Below are 18,081 nucleotides of genomic sequence, written 5' to 3'. Positions count from 1 at the left end.
AAAGGTAACACAAGTGAAACCAAGAAGCAAAACTTGCCAATGACACTAATTGGTGGGCTGCTAGGAAAGTACAGGCAAAACAGGACATTGCAACTGTTGGTTGTGTAAACCCTGAGGGTCCAGGATGTTAAGAGGGTTGGTGGGACTGCAAAACTGATGGAGGAACGTGCAGGCAAAGGGGATATTGGAGAAACAAATGAGGGACAAAAAGAGTGTAAAGATTTATGTAGAACAGCACTTGCTTGACCATTGGAAGCTGTCCTGTTTTATTAAATCCTCTCTTAACCAGCTGTCTGCATAATATCACTTCCCGTCCTCTGTGTGTGTGCTGCAAAGATGAGGGCCAGCTACTGGGGGGACTGGTGTGTGTGAATTTGGAGTTAGGGCAGCGTATGAGTTCCCCAGGGCTGTGTCAGTGGCTGGAGCCAGTGGGGTCTCAGTGCCAGATGCTGAGGTGTGTGGGGGTCTGTCTGCAGTCTGCCCTATCTGTGGGTACTGTTTCACCAGCATCTTGCCTGGGCACTCTCAGTGACCAGACGTGTCTATGTCCTCTGCACTTCTGCCTGTGTCTGGGGGCTATGTACTCGGCTTCCTTACCAGTGGCACCTGCAGGGAGGATAGCAGCAAGTGCATCCATCACAGAGCCTGTGTCCCTACAACGCCAGGTCTGTTAGAAACAAACAAACAAACAAACAAAAAAGTACATATTTTTCTCTTTGATGACTTTGAAAACAAAAAACTGCCCTTGACAAACATTTGAAATTTTTCTCTGTAATAACCTGCCTGGTGCTGATATGGAGAATAATTTACAGTTCCGCGAAGACTCGTGCAAACCATTTGAAATTAAAGCACTTGCAGTATTGTGTATGCTACATGGCTGAAGAGGAATGAGTAGAAAGGAGGTGTAATGACATTTTTAATCCTTTGTTTAAGTTCTGTAGTAGATGACTGCTTAGCTGAAACAGAATATTTGGCACAGCATTGTTTCAGTACTCTTCTTTCGTTTTGAAGCAAATTTCCATTCTAACAGTATCTCTGGTTAAAATGAAAACTATAGGCATTAAATGTGAAAATTCAGTCTTCTAGCAGAACCTGTAATTGAAGCATATATTGATATTTAAAGGTGAAAAAAATTGACTCAAGCCTTTATGAAGATTATAAAAGCCATTATTTTGGAGATGAAATCCTGCATCGCTTCGATCTTTGCTCTATGTTGAAAAAAAAGCAACCCAATGGCTACTACTACTGTGAGTCCTCTGTTTTTCTTGGTAAGTACATCTTCATTTTCCTCTTTTATTAATGATGTCTATAATTTGTCTACATGAAAAGCCATTCTTTCTGCACTGTATGTTAGGAAATTTTTGTAATAACATCCATGGAGTCTAACAGAAGTCTGTCCTTCAAGTCTTGCCTCTCCAGATACACTGTGTAGTTCTTGATGACAGCTAAAGCTTGTGGTTAACTGTCCATCCCCAGTTCCATTTCTTATTTTAAAATGAATGAGAGCTGCTCATCTGTCTTTTGACTACAAAGGCAGTGTGCGTGACCAAATTTGATTAGACACAGTAATTATAGATGATTAAAGATAAGTGAAATGTCTCTGGTATGGGAGAGACGTGATCTCACTTACTCATATGTAGAGAGAATTTAAATGGTATAACAGATTTAATAACTTCTGAGAGTATCTTCAACACTTCTGACATTGTACAGATACCTTGTGTAGATCATTACAATGCCAGAAATTACATTTGTGTACTACTTTATTTGAACTTCCACATCTCAGTAGTTATTCTAGGCCTGACTTCTAATATCTGCCACAAACGATATATAGCTGGCACTTCAGGTGGTATGCATGGAAGGTCTATGCACTGAGAGTCTATGGGATAAAGGCTCTAACATAAACCTTTGTTAGTTCCCACTAGCTGATGGTAGAGCTCGGCTGAGAGTGCTGTAAGTCATATTAAGAACATGAGTTAAAATAGTCTAAGTGGAATATTTAGAAAATTTTTAGGATATTTACTTAAATACAGTCAACCTTTTCAACCTAGGAACGTATTGTGTAATTTATTGTCTTGAAAGACACCATTCCCACAATTTGGAGATCTTTAATGGGGTGACAGGCAAGTAGTCATACAGCAAAACTAGCATTTTTAATATTAATTGTAATTTTTTCCCTTTCCTAATTAGGCAGGATCTTTATATGTGCTGTGTCAGATGTGAATCTTAAAAGAAGCTTATAACAGGGAACAGATCATGGTATTAGAAGGTCAACTTATTTTTTTTCTTTGTACACCTTTGATGTTATATTTTGGGTCATGTCACTTTTAATGTAGTGGTGTTGGAAGACATGGGATATTGACATTCATGCCAAAAGCTCATGTGAAGACTTAACTTTGTATTTTTTCTTCAGAAATAGAAATTCCGAAATAGAGCAAAACTCTGTTTTGCATGTTGTTAATGAGCAGGGGTTCCTTTTCAACAAGAATATGGACAGTCTTAAAAAATGTTAATAAATCAAAATCTTCACTTTGACATACTCCAGGAAAAAAAGAGAACATCTGTTCTTGTATGGTTCCTCTAACAGGAAGAAAGAAATATAAAAAATCTTTTACACGTGTCCTCAACAACAAAATGCTTACTTAAAGACTATGATAAACTAATTCTTGTATACATTGCAGCATTTTTCAGAGTTCTGGTAATAAGCAGAAATATTCTTAACAAAAATTGAGCAGAGGGATATCAACAAGCAAGTCAGTGGATATAACCTTTCCAACTTAGAAGCATCCTAGCTTTTTTAATGAAAATATTCATGACCAAGGAATGATGGACTCCTCAGAAAGAGAGAATAAAACATACATTAGGGAAATCTATCCAGACCATTGTCATCCCTTCTAGCTCAATAGAAACATCTTCACTGTAAATAGTTTTAAAGGAAAGCCATGACTTCATCTTTAAGGACTAAGAACTCTTAAAAAGAAGAAAAATTCTACTTATTCTGAAGATGCATCCTTAAAGACTAAGAAATCACAAAAAGATGGGAGCTTTGCAAAGGTAGTGTGCCCATTCATCCTCAAATTCTGCAAAATCCTTAAAGGCACAGTGAGCAAAAAATAAAAGGAAAACTGCTGATACAGGCATCTTTTCTGTCTGAGCTGATTTCAGTGGAAAGCTACAACATTCTAAGGCTTGAAATGGACAGAAATACATGGGATTAATTCATCATACTCCATTTTTTTTTCCCTAACAAATCCTATTTTTTCATCATCATGAAAACTACACTGGATTTGTATGCCTCATCTGCTGTTTTTCACCTACTCTTCAACACCTGAAGTTGTTCATGCTTAATGCTATGTCAAAACTAACACGGTAGTGGAGAAGACAAAGAGTGTTTATGAGCAGCTACTACCATCTCTACAGTTTCTGTTGTTTAGAGCAGATTTGCATAAATACTGCTACTAAAAGGTAGTGTTGTTTCCAGTACCCCGTGTAGGGTGTAGGTGGTAACTTGCTTTGTGCCTTGTGGTACCTTGTTTCCCTGTCCTCCAGCACTGATGGTGGAAGTGCTTACTGGTCCTCAGGTCTGTTTTGAGAAATTATTATTAAATACACAATACTTTCAGCATGCCAGACACTTTGGAAATGCTGAATATTATTTTGTGTTAATGTTCTTGTTTGCACTTAGGCCATCTTTATTTAGATTTACTGTTACAAAACAAATAGAAAATACTGCCTGCAGTACAGATTAAAAAAAAAAATATATAGGATGGCTCTTTAAATTAGTGACAATATTGCAAAATCCAGAGCAGTCAAAACCAAAATTAGATTTATTTATACATCTGTCTTTCTCTCTTACTATATATAATATTTTTTACTTGTGTTCTGGATGTTTTATAGCTATATCTATATGTATACATATGTCTAATGTCTGCACATATGTTTGCACATCCAATTAAGTACTTATATATATTCAAATACTTAGAAAAAGAGAAAGCAAAAGATTATTTACCATGGTACAATATTTTTCATTTGGATTAAAGTAAGGCTCCACTACTCACAAATATACTTCAGAATGGTTTGGAATATGTATCTGATTAAGGAATGTGATAAATAGCTCATTACAGATAAAAGCTCTTTAGAAGTATATTTGGTCGATATTGACACTGACAATATTATTTTGGAACATTTATTTAAATCTCTGTACTTCTTGAACTTTTTGCGTTAGCAGCATTTCAAAATGCTGAAATGAGATCGTCTTTCAGCTTCAGAGTGTGAGTCTCATTAAATGTTTTTTAACAGCAGTCAATCAACTGGTATTCAAAGCAAGAATCAGATGCTTCTTTGGCTTTAACTGAGTTGTGGTGTGATAATTCCGAAGGAATTTATGGGAAGTGTAATTTTCACAATCTGAACAGAATTCTCTGAGTTGTTTTTATATGAGTATTACATCTGGCTTTCTCTAGCCGTAGTATTTGCATAGATGTTCTTCAATGACATGACGTTAAGAAAATGGAGCTTTCTGATCACCACTTTCCTCAGAGCCTCAGAGGGTCAATGCATTTTTCCAATATGCATGCATCTGGTTTTTCTAGTTTTATGTGCATTAATACTTATCTATCTAAAGGCAGCAGTAGAGGAAAAACAACTATATTTGAACAGAGTTCAAATTCCTTATTGTTTAATTTCAGAGGAGAAACAATTTTAATGAATTTTGAAAAACTCAGTATTTTAAATATTTTTAAATATTTTAAAATATTATTTGAGTATGGACTTTGGGAAACATAGGTAGCTATGGCATTCAAAGAAACATGGGAGGGAATCAATGCAGTTCTATCAATACATATTTTGTGTGTAATTCTTATTAGAGACAAGAGCTGTACCCAGCTCTAATTCTTTTTGTGTATGTGCACTCAAGCACTTCTGTTTTTCATCAAAGTGCACAGAAAATACAAAAGCTGTATTTACTTTTTGCTACTTAGAGTTTGGCCAAATTTCAAGTTTATGTGTCTAACAAGATGAAAAGATGTAAGAAAGGGTCAGATGTAATGTTAGAAGGGAAACACAAATCGATGCACAATAAAGGACTGCATGCTATCATTGCTATTGCTAAGAAGTGCCACAACACATGCCAGCTGGGTAGCTGCACATTTAAAAAGCGTTTAAAAATAGAGGAAGCATTAAAGCTTGATATAGACAAAGACAGAGGTGGAACACCTGCTGAGATTTAACAATATGCACAGCATGTGAACAAGCTTTGATGGTATATTATGGAGAAGCATCCAATATCTTTAGCATAGCCTATAGACACGTGCATCAGATTTCTCTGCATCTGCATGCCAGCCCCACAGGGTTTGTATTCAGAAGTTAGAATAGGACATGACAGTGACAATGGGGTTGAAGCTTCTTTCTCAAAGCAGAGATCAGTTTATTCTTTAAAGCAGATAAAACAGCAAGCCAACAAAAAGTGCTTCTTCAGACGACTCACTCTGACACCTGTTGTATGTCACCTCAGATCTGAAAGAACAGTGAATGCTGGAGTGAGGTGAGCTTCTCAATATGTACTCCCTTAGCTGTATGATGGGTTAGTTCATTATATCACAGTAGAGATGTTCAGTAGGCCATCTGGCCATCAGAGGGATCATTATTAAATTTTCTTATGTTAAACATGAGTTTGATATTAAGTATCCTGCTTAAATATTTTTCAGGATCGATATATTAAGATTTTTGTAGACGTTTGTTTTAAAGAAAATGTATTTATAGTAATAAAATATAAAATTAAATTATATATAAATCAAAGGAGGCTTTCACATGCCAGGCTGCATTTATCCTGTAAACTGTGGTAAAGTTCTCCTGAGTGGTTGGTAATAAGGTGAAATATGAGACTTCCTATGTGATATCTTTGAGACAGAAAATCCTCAACAGTAGTCTGTTCTTTAGTGGAAACCACTCAGCAGAATGCTCTTACGTTCTGCCCAACCAGAACAAACCAATCATATGTTGGGACTGTGTGCCAGGCTGGAGGTTGAAGTACTATTAGAGCTCTGCTTAACCCTTGCAATCTAGCAGTAGCAATCTGGAAACTGAAATAGCAGACAACAACCATTTAGTTGTTGTGGATAAAAGCATAAGAATATGGTAAAAGAATGCTCTGTTCTCAAATAATTCCTCAAACAGATGGGTTTTTAAACAGCAGAGCATTGGTATGTCAGTCTCTATTTCTCTGGAACTATGTAGAAGGCAGGTGTCCAGTCTGCTTTTTGCAGTCTCTCTGAAGTGGGAGACACCTGCAGAAACTCATTCATCCCATCCTAAAACACATGTTAGATAGGTTAGGGCTAAGAGGTGTCTAATATAGGGAAGAAGTGGATCTAAGATAACACCATTTAAACAGTTGTTAGTATTTGTTACTTAGTTTGCTTGTTAATTATATAGATACAAAAATACTTAGATTCTCAACTAAAGGATGCATTATATTTGTAAGGTTTGTGTTTGAGGGAGATCAATAACCTTATAAGCAGAACATGTTACAAGCAAAACGTATTCTTGCAGACTGCTATTCTTAGGCCATCAGAATTGTTTAAGTAACTTTTTTAATAGCTTCGATTTAGGTTGTTGTGGTGCACCTTATGTTTCCACATTACATTTTACAGTGCTAGCCAGGCAGCTGGTTTGACCTGCCTGTGATTGATTTTATTCATACAGCAATTAAACATTTTCTCACATTGGAAACAGCAGTGGTAAACAAGTAATTGTTGGTTTGATCGTCCAGATTCTACATCCTTTAAAATGATGAGCATCTTTTGTTGATTTCTTTTACTCTCCATAATTGCATGGCATTGAATCACTTCTAAAATTCTGAGTCATTCTTTCAATTTGCCCGTTATCTCTCCTTCTCCTTGTTCTATAATTTCAGAGTGTTCCTATTCATGTTGTTGCACTTTTTAATTTTTCTTTCCTTGATGATCTATTTATAGGCCAGCTTCTAATTTCTCTACTGTATTAGGATGTGATTAACCATTCTTGTGTTTCTTGCCTATTTCTGGCACACTTCCTAAATTTTAATTAGAAACAGCACTCATACTGCTAATGGATAAAAACGTCTCGGGCAGCTTCACAGGGGCTATCTCTTAACATTTGTAATTAGTAATTCATTCACTGTTTGTGATGAGTTTATCCACAGCTGCTACAGTTTTATGCATCCAATATGCTAAATAGCTCTTTGCCTACATATAAAGCAACAGATATTGTGGGTTAATCTGTAAATTCTTTCTTAAAAGCACTATTTGTTAGCAGTGGCATGTCATTAAATACTGACGTATAAAAGGGATTCCTTTAAATATGGTAGAGAAACACTCACATTTTAGTTTACAACCTAAAAGCCAGGTTCTATATGGACAGTGGATAGAAAGTGATCCAGTAGTTTCGTACAGATCAAAGATTTTCTATTCACTGCTGAGAATAGAGCGGTGCCCTAGTCATTCATTTTCTCTGGTCTTACATTAAAACTTGATGGATGCTCTCTTTAGTTCTGGTGACATATGTCGTACACTGTACAGTTCCTCCCTCATCGATAACTTCACGCTATTGAAACATTAACCGTTAGCACAGCATTTTTCATAATGATAGAGCACTTTTATGTTAACTTTGTAATACCAGTTATAAATTAAAAGCTATAGTGATAAATACTCTGTGTAAATAGGAAGGGTAACAAGTTAGCTGAAATGAAATTAATCATTCTAAATATGATTTGAAAAGATTTTCATTTCAGAATATTTAATTGCTTCAAGGGCAACTTCTAATGGCCCCAACTTTCAGCTCTAACACTGGCAAATGTGTAAGAAACTTTTCATTAGAAAGTGAAAGATATATAAAGAAATACAGAAATATAGAAAGAAATACAGGAGCGTGATGCTTGGTGTTCAATCATGCATCTCCTAATACTCAAAGTAAGTAAAGCCTCATCATCTTCCATGACTGTTATTTGTGACTCTGTGATTACATGTTATTTACTTTCTATGGGGCAGTTTTTGCAAATTTCTTTTAAAGGTATCGTATTAAAATTCTAGGGCTGTCTGAAGTCTAAATGCTGGTATTTGTCTTTCTATTTTCCAACAAAAAGATGTTTGAAGTAGAGATGTTTTGTGCCAGTGCTGTTAGCAGCAGTTGAAATGGCGAAAAGATTTCCCACAAATAGCTTTCAAAATTATGTGCAGACAAGGGAAGAAACTTGATGAAGTAAACCTGCAGGAAAGTACAAAAGTGTATTCCAGATCAATGAGAATGTGACTCATAGTGAAAATTTTGTTGAGTAAATAAATAGCAGACAACTGATTTGTCATCACATAGCCTAACATGCCGTAAAGTACAATTTAAAACTACCGACCATCTTTTTTGTGTGTTAAGCATTTTTGCTTTACAGACATTTCTCCTCAGGCAGATGTTGGTTTTAAATACATTGCAAATATGTAACATATTAAAGTCAAGATATGTTAAATGCCTGAAATAAATAAACTGCCTAAGTTGTGAGGAGTAGATAAAATATTTAGTGTTCTTTCATTGAACATACCATTAGAAAATAATAATTTTTTATTACTACAATTTTCCAAGCTAGGAAGTCACATTTTGTTGCATATGCATATTTATTCTATGGTTGTAACATCAATAGGAAGCTATATTTGACTAACTGTAATTTAATTAAACTGTTCTTCAGTACCTGCACAGAGTGCTCTTTAGTAATTCAGAGGGCGTACATTGAGAGGAAAAACAGTTTTCTGTCATTACAGTGTCAGTATTTTTCAGTTGTTCTAACTAACTGTCCACAGCCTACCCATTATAGCAAAAAGTACTTGCTGACCAAAGACTGTTTAAAAAACCTTGCAATTTTAAAATTACTTATTCAGGGAAACAGTGGAAATGAGTTTTAATACGTGGTTGGTGTTTTCCTAGTTTGTTGACTTATTAAAAGATGTTTAGGTCAGAATGCCTAGATACTGAGCTTTGTTGCTTTAATCAAGAGAATAAACAAAAGGCTTCTTTACACATAAAACTGTTCCTGATTAAATACACATGGAAAATGGGTCAAGCTGAACAGGAACAAAGCACTCTTATTCCAAAATAAGAGTGTTCACATATGGAATTGTCCAGAAATGGCATTTAGTACTTTAAAATGCCCAGCCAGTGTTAATCTGTTTTATCTTTCAAATGCAGGAAGGCGCTACGCTTTTCCTTCTTCGTTTTTGTCTATCGTATTGGAAACACAAAGCACTGCATGTTAAAATTTACATCACTTAATTAGGACATATACAACCCTTGGCAGAAAAGGAGACATGTTGGTCCATATTTATTATTAGAAATGTTATTTTTACTACTGTGTTGCAGTTGTACTGGATCAATGTGAAGAAATGATTTCCAGGATATACCTTCGCTTTTCATATGTTTATTTGTCAAGAGATATATGGCCGTTCTTTGGTGAAGAAAAAAAAAAAGAAAAACTGTACTAGAAGCATTAATATAATATTAAAGAGACAAAAACTTATGATTGTTATGATGTGACCATATAAACACATGAAAGCAAATGAAAGTAATAATTATTTTACATGGCAAATATAGCTGCTTCTCACAGATGTACTTTTTTAGAAGCATCACTTGAATTCTTTGTTATCTTTATTGCGAGTCAATTCAGTTTTCTCTGTATTGCAGTTACCTTCCCTGACACATTAGCCGAGATGCATAGATGCTAATCTCTCAACTGCTATCCATAATCTGGATTAGCTGTTACCTCAGTCATTTGAATCATCCAATTCTTTTGCAGTTATCTAGTTATCTAGTCTCAGCTTCTCATGTGATTCTGTGATTCTATGTATATTTTTTCTTTTGAGACATATGCAGAACACCTTGATAGTCTTTCTTCATAATTCATTACTTGGATTGGTTTGAATGTACTTACTGGTTATATATTTTTTCAGGATAGTTTTTCTCAACTAGGAAGGTCATAAAGACATTCTTTTTCTCCAAATGGGTTTTAAAATATTATAATACATTTTTTTCTGTATAGACAGCACAAACATATCAAAGTAAACCTAACAATGTAATTTGAAATACAGATGTGTAAATACCAAGGCTTTGTTATTTTTAAATTTGTAAATATTTTCCCATTGAAGAACAATATGAATTTTTACTGCTTCTCTGCATTATTGTGCCTTATTTTTTTTACTTACATTATCAATTTGTGCAGTGAAGCTGTGATTATTCAAATTGCTTACAAGGAAAAAGGGTAAGATTTTTTAAAAATCTGAGTTCTTTCTGATTTTTCATGTCCTTTCATTTCTAAACTCTTCAATCACTTTCTGTCCTTTTTTCCCCATGTCTTTCATGTTTTGGGATTTCATGTGGTACAAGGCCAGTAGTGGTGAGACACACATAATGAAATTTCAGGAAAATAAATATTTGGGGAAAACAACTCTGTAGTACAGTAGACTTAAAGGTAAAAATTAGCACAGAGAATTGCACAGAGTACAGTGCAATAGTCAAGTAAAAGTGTTTCTGAAAGTTTCGATCCTACTTAGCATCCCTCTTTTTTGGATGAGTTGCAACCCTTAGAAGCATGGAATTAATCAGCTGCTGATATTATGCTCACTGTTTATAGATGTAACTATTATGACAATTGCTTTTTTGTTTGAACTCATTAGTCTTTGTTGATTACTTTAATGGAAGAATTTATTTAATTTAATGGAAGGTGTTGCATTCTGTCATACGCATACATTCTTGAATGTACATTTACATAGAGCCAGACTAATCGTGGAGACATTCAAACTCAGGATGGATGGGGCTCTGAGCAGCCTGATCGAGCTGTAGGTATCCCTGTTCATTGCGGAAGAGTTGGACTGGATGGCCTTTAAAGGTCCCTTCCAACTCAAACGATTTCATGAAATTCAAATGTAATGGTCCACCACTGCAACTCTATTACAAACTTTGTGCTATTAGTGCACTGATATTAACAATTCTCTCTACAGACTCTATCTTAAGGGCTGTTCTCCAAACAGATTTCCATTCCTGGTCCAGTCTTGCATGCAATGAAATATAACCCATGGACTGAATGAATGTTATTTACTTGACTGAAATGTGTATTTGATAGGTGTGTTATGTTGACAAGTTCTGTTACTCTGTATTATAGAAGAAGTGTATTATATGTCTGTGTAGAACCAAAAGTTACAATTCAAAGAAAGGAATATCTTTTGCAGACATGTGGTCCCAAAATAGGATGCCTCCATTTCTAGGCTGTTCAAAATGAACAGGAATACTACTACACGAGTGCTTGACTATAGTAGTATGTATATGTTTTTATTCTATTTTTGGATGCAGACATATCAGTCAAAATGCTCTGTTTGTTCTTCTCTTTTAGTGGTATTCATTCATTAAAGGCAAATTATCAACATATAGGGTTGATATATGTGTGTGTGCATTTCCATGTTTGTGTATGTGCACATACATGCATGTCTATATACTGTAATGCTGCTATTTACTTAACTAAAAGTTGCCTTTAAGCAGCTCTTTTCTCTCTGGAAACCTTTTAAGCAACTGAGCCTCAGAATTAGTGTGTTCACATGGAGGGAGTTAGAAAAAGCACAAAAGAAATGCATTTGAATAAGCATGCACTTTTGTACATTCTTTGACGATTCGATTGTTATGACATACCAAAGCTGCTTCCTACCAGTCGCATGGATTACAGATTACCCCCTACATATAGGCTTTGGACTGAGTAAAGCCCAGATGTTCTTTCTCACATGTACTGTTATTACGTGATTAAATAAAATGTTCTTGTGTTTGGAAGTGCAGTTCAGAGTTTCCTAGACTGACATGTTTGTGAATGTCCATTTAAAAGAGCATCTTTGATTATCTTTTGTATTTGAGCTTACTTTTCAAGCTATGCTTTATTTTGCATTCCTGCTTAAAAGCTTCTTTAGCACATTAATGAGAAATTCATGTTTAGCATTATAAGTAAAACAAATACATAAATCCTATTTTATCAATTAGCGCAGAACAGTATTTTAAAAATAAACACTGATACCAACGGTGTTAGCAGTGATCTCCTCTACAGGATTTTTGTTTCTAGAAGTAAATGCAGTTTTAGTTTCTGCAGTACACAAAAATCTTATGCAAATAAATAGTATCCAGAGCAAAGGAAACCATTTTACTTTCTATAAAGCTTGACTACATTTTATAAAGAAATATTTTCAATAGACTAAGGAAGGGAGAAAGGGTTTGTTATTTTGCATAACAGATATTATATGTTCTTGTTTTGACAATAAGTACAGAATCCCTTTCCTTTTTTTCTTAACTTTATAAATATTGCTGTGTTCTTTGAGTGAAGGAATATGTAGGAATGTCTGCTCAGTTGCTTATGGTGCCTATATAGGTGTCTCAGTCACAGCTCCCAGTTCTTGAGTTCTTTTATAAGAATTACGATATTTTTCTCAAAATTATATCATTTTTCTACAAATAAAATAGGCATTTATGTATGAAACATGACCAAATGACATCCAGAGGTCCCTTCCAACCTCAGCTATTCTGCAATTCTGTAATTTGGTGATAGCAGGAATGATAACAGGAATCTGCCTATGACGAACAAAAAGGAGTCCCATTCATAGCCACCCAAGAAAGCAAAAGCTAGATGGCTTTCCAAGCTCTCCTTTACTTTCTATTTAGAGTGAATTTTCTGTTTTGGTGTCAAAGAAACCATGGAGCATAATATCATGAGTTGTTACTGCCTCTCTGGATCTTTTACCAGGGACTGTCTGGCACATTTCTTTGTGATAATGAATCCAATAGATTAACACACAGGCAGGCAGTGTGGCAACTGCAATACTCTCTGTGTGATACAAGGACATTTCGCCTGCAGGCAGTGGTCACAGCCCTGGTAGTGGTGGAGGTCTGGCTGCTGGGAAGATGAAGCTGCTTTCTCCCTCATTGGCGTGGAGGAAGCTAGAACTCAGCTGAGCACGTTCAGAATTTGAGACTTCTTTTCTGGAAAACTATGAGATGAAATGTGTTACATGTTTCAAAGGAAGGGGTGTCAAAGGTTAATCCTTTCTTTTCCAAATATTTTTTTCTTTGTACTCTGAACAAACAGATTAGTTAAGGTGTGCAGTTTACTGAAGTGCACAGCTGTTAGATTTCAGTGAACCAGTATTGTCTAGTTTCATAGACTTGTATGCATTGAGTCTCATGTGACTTGCTCTGTCCTTAAAGTGGGAAGGATTTGCTCCCCCTACCCTGGCTAGAGGTTCAGGGACATGGGAGTTGTCAGAAGCCTGACTGCCAGTGAAGTCTGAAGCAAAGAGCTTGCTGAGTTCCTCAGTCTGTTGAAGCCAGTTTTCCCTTCTCATTTATCAGAGGGGCTACACTCTTCTCGACCTGTCTCTTCTGACCAATGTACCTGTAGAACCTGTTGTTATTTTTTACATCCTTGGCAAGTTCAGTTTCATCTGCACCTTGGTTTTCCTGATCCCATTCCTGCGTGTCCAGACAGCATCCCTGCATTCTTCCCAGGCCACGTCTCTGCTTCCACTGACTGTACATTTCCTTCTTTTCCCTCAGTTTGACTAGCAGGTCAAACTCAGCTATGCTGGTTTCCTGCCTCCTCTGCTTGATTTCTTCTCCTGGGGGATGGAGAGCTCCTGTGCTCTCAGAAAGGTGTCTTTTAATGCACCACCTCTCTTCCATTTCTGTTCCCTCAGGACAGTTTCCCAGGGGATGTTACCCAGCAATTCCTTTAACAGCCTGAAGGCGCTCTCCAGAAGCTCAGGGTCCTGACTGCTCTTTGCCAGGCCCATGTTCCTCAAAATCACAAACTTGACCAGGGCATGATCAGTACAGTCCAAACTGCCTGCAATCTTAACTTCTTTAATGATCTCCTCTGCAGCGGTGAGCACAGGTTCAGTAATGCTTCACCTCTGGTTGGTCTGCCCATTATCTGGGACCAGGAAGTTATCCTCAACACAGTGGAGTCTGCTGGATTATTTGCAGTGTGCCATGTTGATTTCCCAGCAGATATCTGGGCTGTATGAAATCCCTTGCCAGGATGAGAGTTTGTGGTCATGATGCCCTCTTGTAGCTGAAGCAGGAAGGCATTATCAACGCAGCAAAGAACATCACACTGTGCCATGTTGATACTGCATTTTATTTTGAATGTAGAAAGTTGGCATGTTTGAATGCAGTCAAGATAAGGAAACACGAGAACGTCTAACAACTTGGTAGCCAAGTTTTCCTGTTCATTAAAATAAGTATTTTTAAATGCTAAATATAATCAGGAAAAGAAAGCAAATTCTCAAAACACCACTTGGACAAAAATAAAAAAATAAAAATAAAAATAAATCAGAGCTCCTCTAAAAGAAATACAGCATAATGTTAATTTCTTGGAAATGAAGGCGTACAAGCTTAGATATCTGAATATAGTCATTTAGAATCTCACCACTGTTTTTTTTAACTCTTGTTAAATTATTTCTATACACAGAAGAAAAAATCTTTTTTACCTTACTATATAAGATATGTTAAAAGGAAGGGAACGTTTTTATTTTCTCCTTAATTTTTTTTAGTCTCCTCACAGTCAGGTTAACTCCTAGTTAACCATCAGTGAACAATGATAGCTGTCTCTAACTACTTACTACTAGGAAAATGGCTCTTTTCAAACCTCATTATCCTCAGCTGTTCAAATCACCTTTGAAATTTTAGAAGGAAAAAGTTCACAGGTGCAAGCATTTTTGCCCTGAATTAAATTTCAGTGTTGTTTCACATTGCGTTTGGTAATTTTCATTAAGCTAAAAGATTCAGGTGGTTGTTGTTGTGGTGTTGTGGTGTTGTGGTGTTGTGGTGTTGTGGTGTTGTGGTGTTGTGGTGTTGTGGTGTTGTGTTAAAGGGTTTTTTTCCATCTGTAACTAATGTATCCTTCACTCACATTGAGCCAGTAGGAGTTCTGGATTAAAGGAATGCTTGAAAGTACTCAGAGGCTCAGGCCTGTAAAGTGAGCCTTGGAAAGAGCCTGAAGTATGAGGTGTGCCTTGACCCAGCTTTTCACATTGTCATACTCACAGGGCTTATCTACACATTTCCTTTTTCAAGGGGAACGTTCATGTATGCTGGCGTTCCCGAGGAAGCCTATCTCATACACCTACCCCCTGCTTAGGCAAAATCACTGCAAGAGCTGGCGTGATGCATTAGGGCATGCACCACAGATAGGAATGTCCATCGCAAGGAAGGGTGCTGTCTGTACTCCTAAATTTGAGGTTTTCACCCAGAAGAGCTGTGTGACTCATTCCAAACATGGCTCTGAATGCATTCCTGAGGGTAAGCAATCTGGGCAGTTGGCAGATTTTGGTCTTGAGCTTCGCCTTCAGGTTACACTTAAAATAGAAGTCAGGCATATCAGTGGCTGAGTTTCTAGCCTTTACTGAAAAGGTACAGTATGTTCAGCAAGTGGAAGTCTGTGAAGCAGTAATTTACAGTGAATAAGAGCAAGATTCTCTCTCTAGAAGGCAGTGTTGTAAAACACATATTAGTGGTGAGGCTTCCCTGGAAGTATGTATTTTAATGTAGTTTAAAAAAGCAAAGCTAAAATAGGCACTTCTATTTTAGAAGGCAAATGCCAACGCAGTATCTTTTTTTCTCTGTAGCAGATGTTTCTAAGGATATACTTAAACCATAAGAATAGGAAAATCAAACACTTTAAAATGAATTTAGTTTAGTCATTTAAGCTTTTTCTCTGTAAAAAAAAAAAAAGGAATTGTTTTCAGAGGGGCACAATGGAAATTTTGGTAGGATTATACACTGCATTATAAATGAAGTATCAAATAAGTGAGAGCATAGTCTGCAGTGTTAAGCACAGTAGAAAAATGTTTGCATTTCAGGAAGTCCAACAGAAAGTATGTATTTGTAAAGGCTTCCTCATTTGTTTCTACTTTTTTCTTCTTGACAAGAGACTGTAGTCCTGAATTGATAGATGCTCATAAAACATCTCCTGACAGTGATAGACCATCTGATGCATATACACACATAGAGAGAGACCCAGGCTTGGGAACAGCATAAGTTCTGAGTGCAGAAATAGTTTTAAGTTCAAATGCTCATCAGCTTTTCTTCCTCAACCACTTTTTCCATAATTTGCATGACCAGCATAATTCAAAACGAAAGCTTTGCTACGTTCCTTCTGGATCATTGTGGACAGAAGCATTAAGAAGGCTGAAATTATCTTTGCCTGGAATTAGTACCTTTAAATTTTTCTTAGTCTGCTCTGAATGAGATAGTTTCTGAGATGAAAAATTATAATTTCTGATTGGTAAAGGCCAATAGTTTTGCTTTCTGGTTCTGTACCAGCTCAACTTGGCTAGTCCGGGCAGGCATCCTTGTTAAGGGTGGTACCTTGCCATTCCTTGTCTGGAGAAATGCCACCCATCAGTGACATCCCCAAGGACCCTCTAGCTTCTCTGCCTCTCAACAAAACAGATTCCAGTGTATTGTGGGGCTTGTTTGCTTTTTATAATGTGGCTGCTCAGGCCTCATGTGGCTAGAGTTGTTATAATTAGATATCCAGTCACATTTCTGTGCCTGTGACAGCTTTATGTATCTCACCGAAATTTCAAGAAGTGTCAAAACAGAGTGAACTAAAGCTGGCAAAGCACTGATATATGATCAGTCACACTTTTGGCAGTGAATATGTGCTCAGATACCTAAATGGACCATACCCAGCTGTGAAGGTGACTTTATGGTCCCTTCTCTCACCTGCACATTGCAGCACCACAGGCTGATGTGGACAGAGCCCTCCTTGAATCCCCTTTCATCAGATGATCTTGAGATCACACAGCATGTGTGAGAAAACCAGGGGATCAGGCACAGCCAGCGTGGGTTCACAGAAGTCAGGTCCCACTTGACCTACCTGATCCTCTGTGATCGAATGACCTGCCTGATGGATGAAGGAAAGGCTGCTGACGTAGTCTGCCTAGACTTCAGCAAAGCCTTTGACACTATTTCCCATTGTATTCTTCTGGAGAAGTTTGGCAGCCTGTGGCTTGGACAATTACACTCTTTGGTGGGTAAAGAACTGGCTAGAGGGCCAGGCCCAGAGAGTGATGGTGAATGGAATTAAATCCTCTGGTCACAAGTGGCTTGTATCAGAAATAGTGTTGCCAGCAGAAGCAGGGAAGTGATTGTCCTCCTGTAATCAGATCTGGTGAGGCCTCACCTCGAGTACTGTGTTCAGTTTTGGGCCCCTCACTACAAGAAAGATACTGAGGCCCTGGAGCATGTACAAAGAAGGGCAATGATGCTGGTGAGGGTCTGGAGCACAAGTGTTGTGGGGAGCAGCTGAGGGAACTGGGATTGTTTTCTCCGGAGAAGAGGAGGATCAGGAGAGACCTTATCACTCTCTGCAACTACCTGAAAGGAGGTTGTGGCAAGGTGGGAGTCAACCTGTTCTCCCAGGTAACTAGCAATAGGATGACAAGGAGTGGCCTTGTTGCACCAGGGGACGTTCCGGTTGAGTATTAGGAAAAATTTCTTCTCAGAAAGGCTGGTCAGGTGCTAGAAAAGGCCCAGGGAGGCGGTTGAGTTAACCATCCCTGGAGGTGTTCAAGGAACATTTAGATGTGGACCTAAGAGACATGCTTTACTGGGGAAATACGGGTGGTCAGTAATGGTTGGACTAGATGATCTTGGAGGTCTTTTCTAACCTTGGTGATTCTATGATTTTGTTCTGTTTCTTTTCTGTATCTGCATTTGTGATTATGTGCTTTGTTAGGTTTGGCTAAAAGATGGCTTGTATATATGAAAGAGATCTGTCACTGGTGGTGACTGTTCCAAAATTGATATTGTCAGCCTAACATCTCTGAATTGCCAGGACTGCTTGGAAAGAGATTGAAGAGAACTGGTTGCTACATGTTTTAAGTAACTTACACTTCATGTGCTGCTTTGTATAACGTCATCCAAAAGGTGACAGCACCCCGAGTTCTCCATTCAAATACTGCATAGACAGGATGTATAGGAGATTGTGCTCACATAAAAGCATTAAAAAAAGTATGCTATTTTTTGCTGTATTAC

General features: G+C 37.2%; 1 protein-coding gene across 2 annotated transcripts in view; it reads left to right on the top strand.

Annotated features, from left to right (window-relative positions):
* Nucleotides 1-18,081, top strand: part of AKAP7 (A-kinase anchoring protein 7) — a 73,095-nt gene that overhangs the window by 30,124 nt on the left and 24,890 nt on the right. The window contains exons 7-8 of one of the 2 annotated variants that reach the window (XM_040697453.2): nt 1,124-1,268; nt 2,188-11,826. In XM_040697453.2, the coding sequence (XP_040553387.2) occupies nt 1,124-1,268; nt 2,188-2,240 (198 nt within the window). In that variant the 3' untranslated portion in view covers nt 2,241-11,826. Of the gene's footprint in view, nt 1-1,123; nt 1,269-2,187; nt 11,827-18,081 lie in introns of those variants that run through there. The other variant, XM_004940220.5, reaches the window with a different exon arrangement.

This window comes from Gallus gallus, chromosome 3, assembly GCF_016699485.2.
Source record: "Gallus gallus isolate bGalGal1 chromosome 3, bGalGal1.mat.broiler.GRCg7b, whole genome shotgun sequence".
In the NCBI taxonomy this organism is placed as follows: Eukaryota; Metazoa; Chordata; class Aves; order Galliformes; family Phasianidae; genus Gallus; species Gallus gallus.
This window is presented reverse-complemented; position numbering and strand designations above follow the sequence as displayed.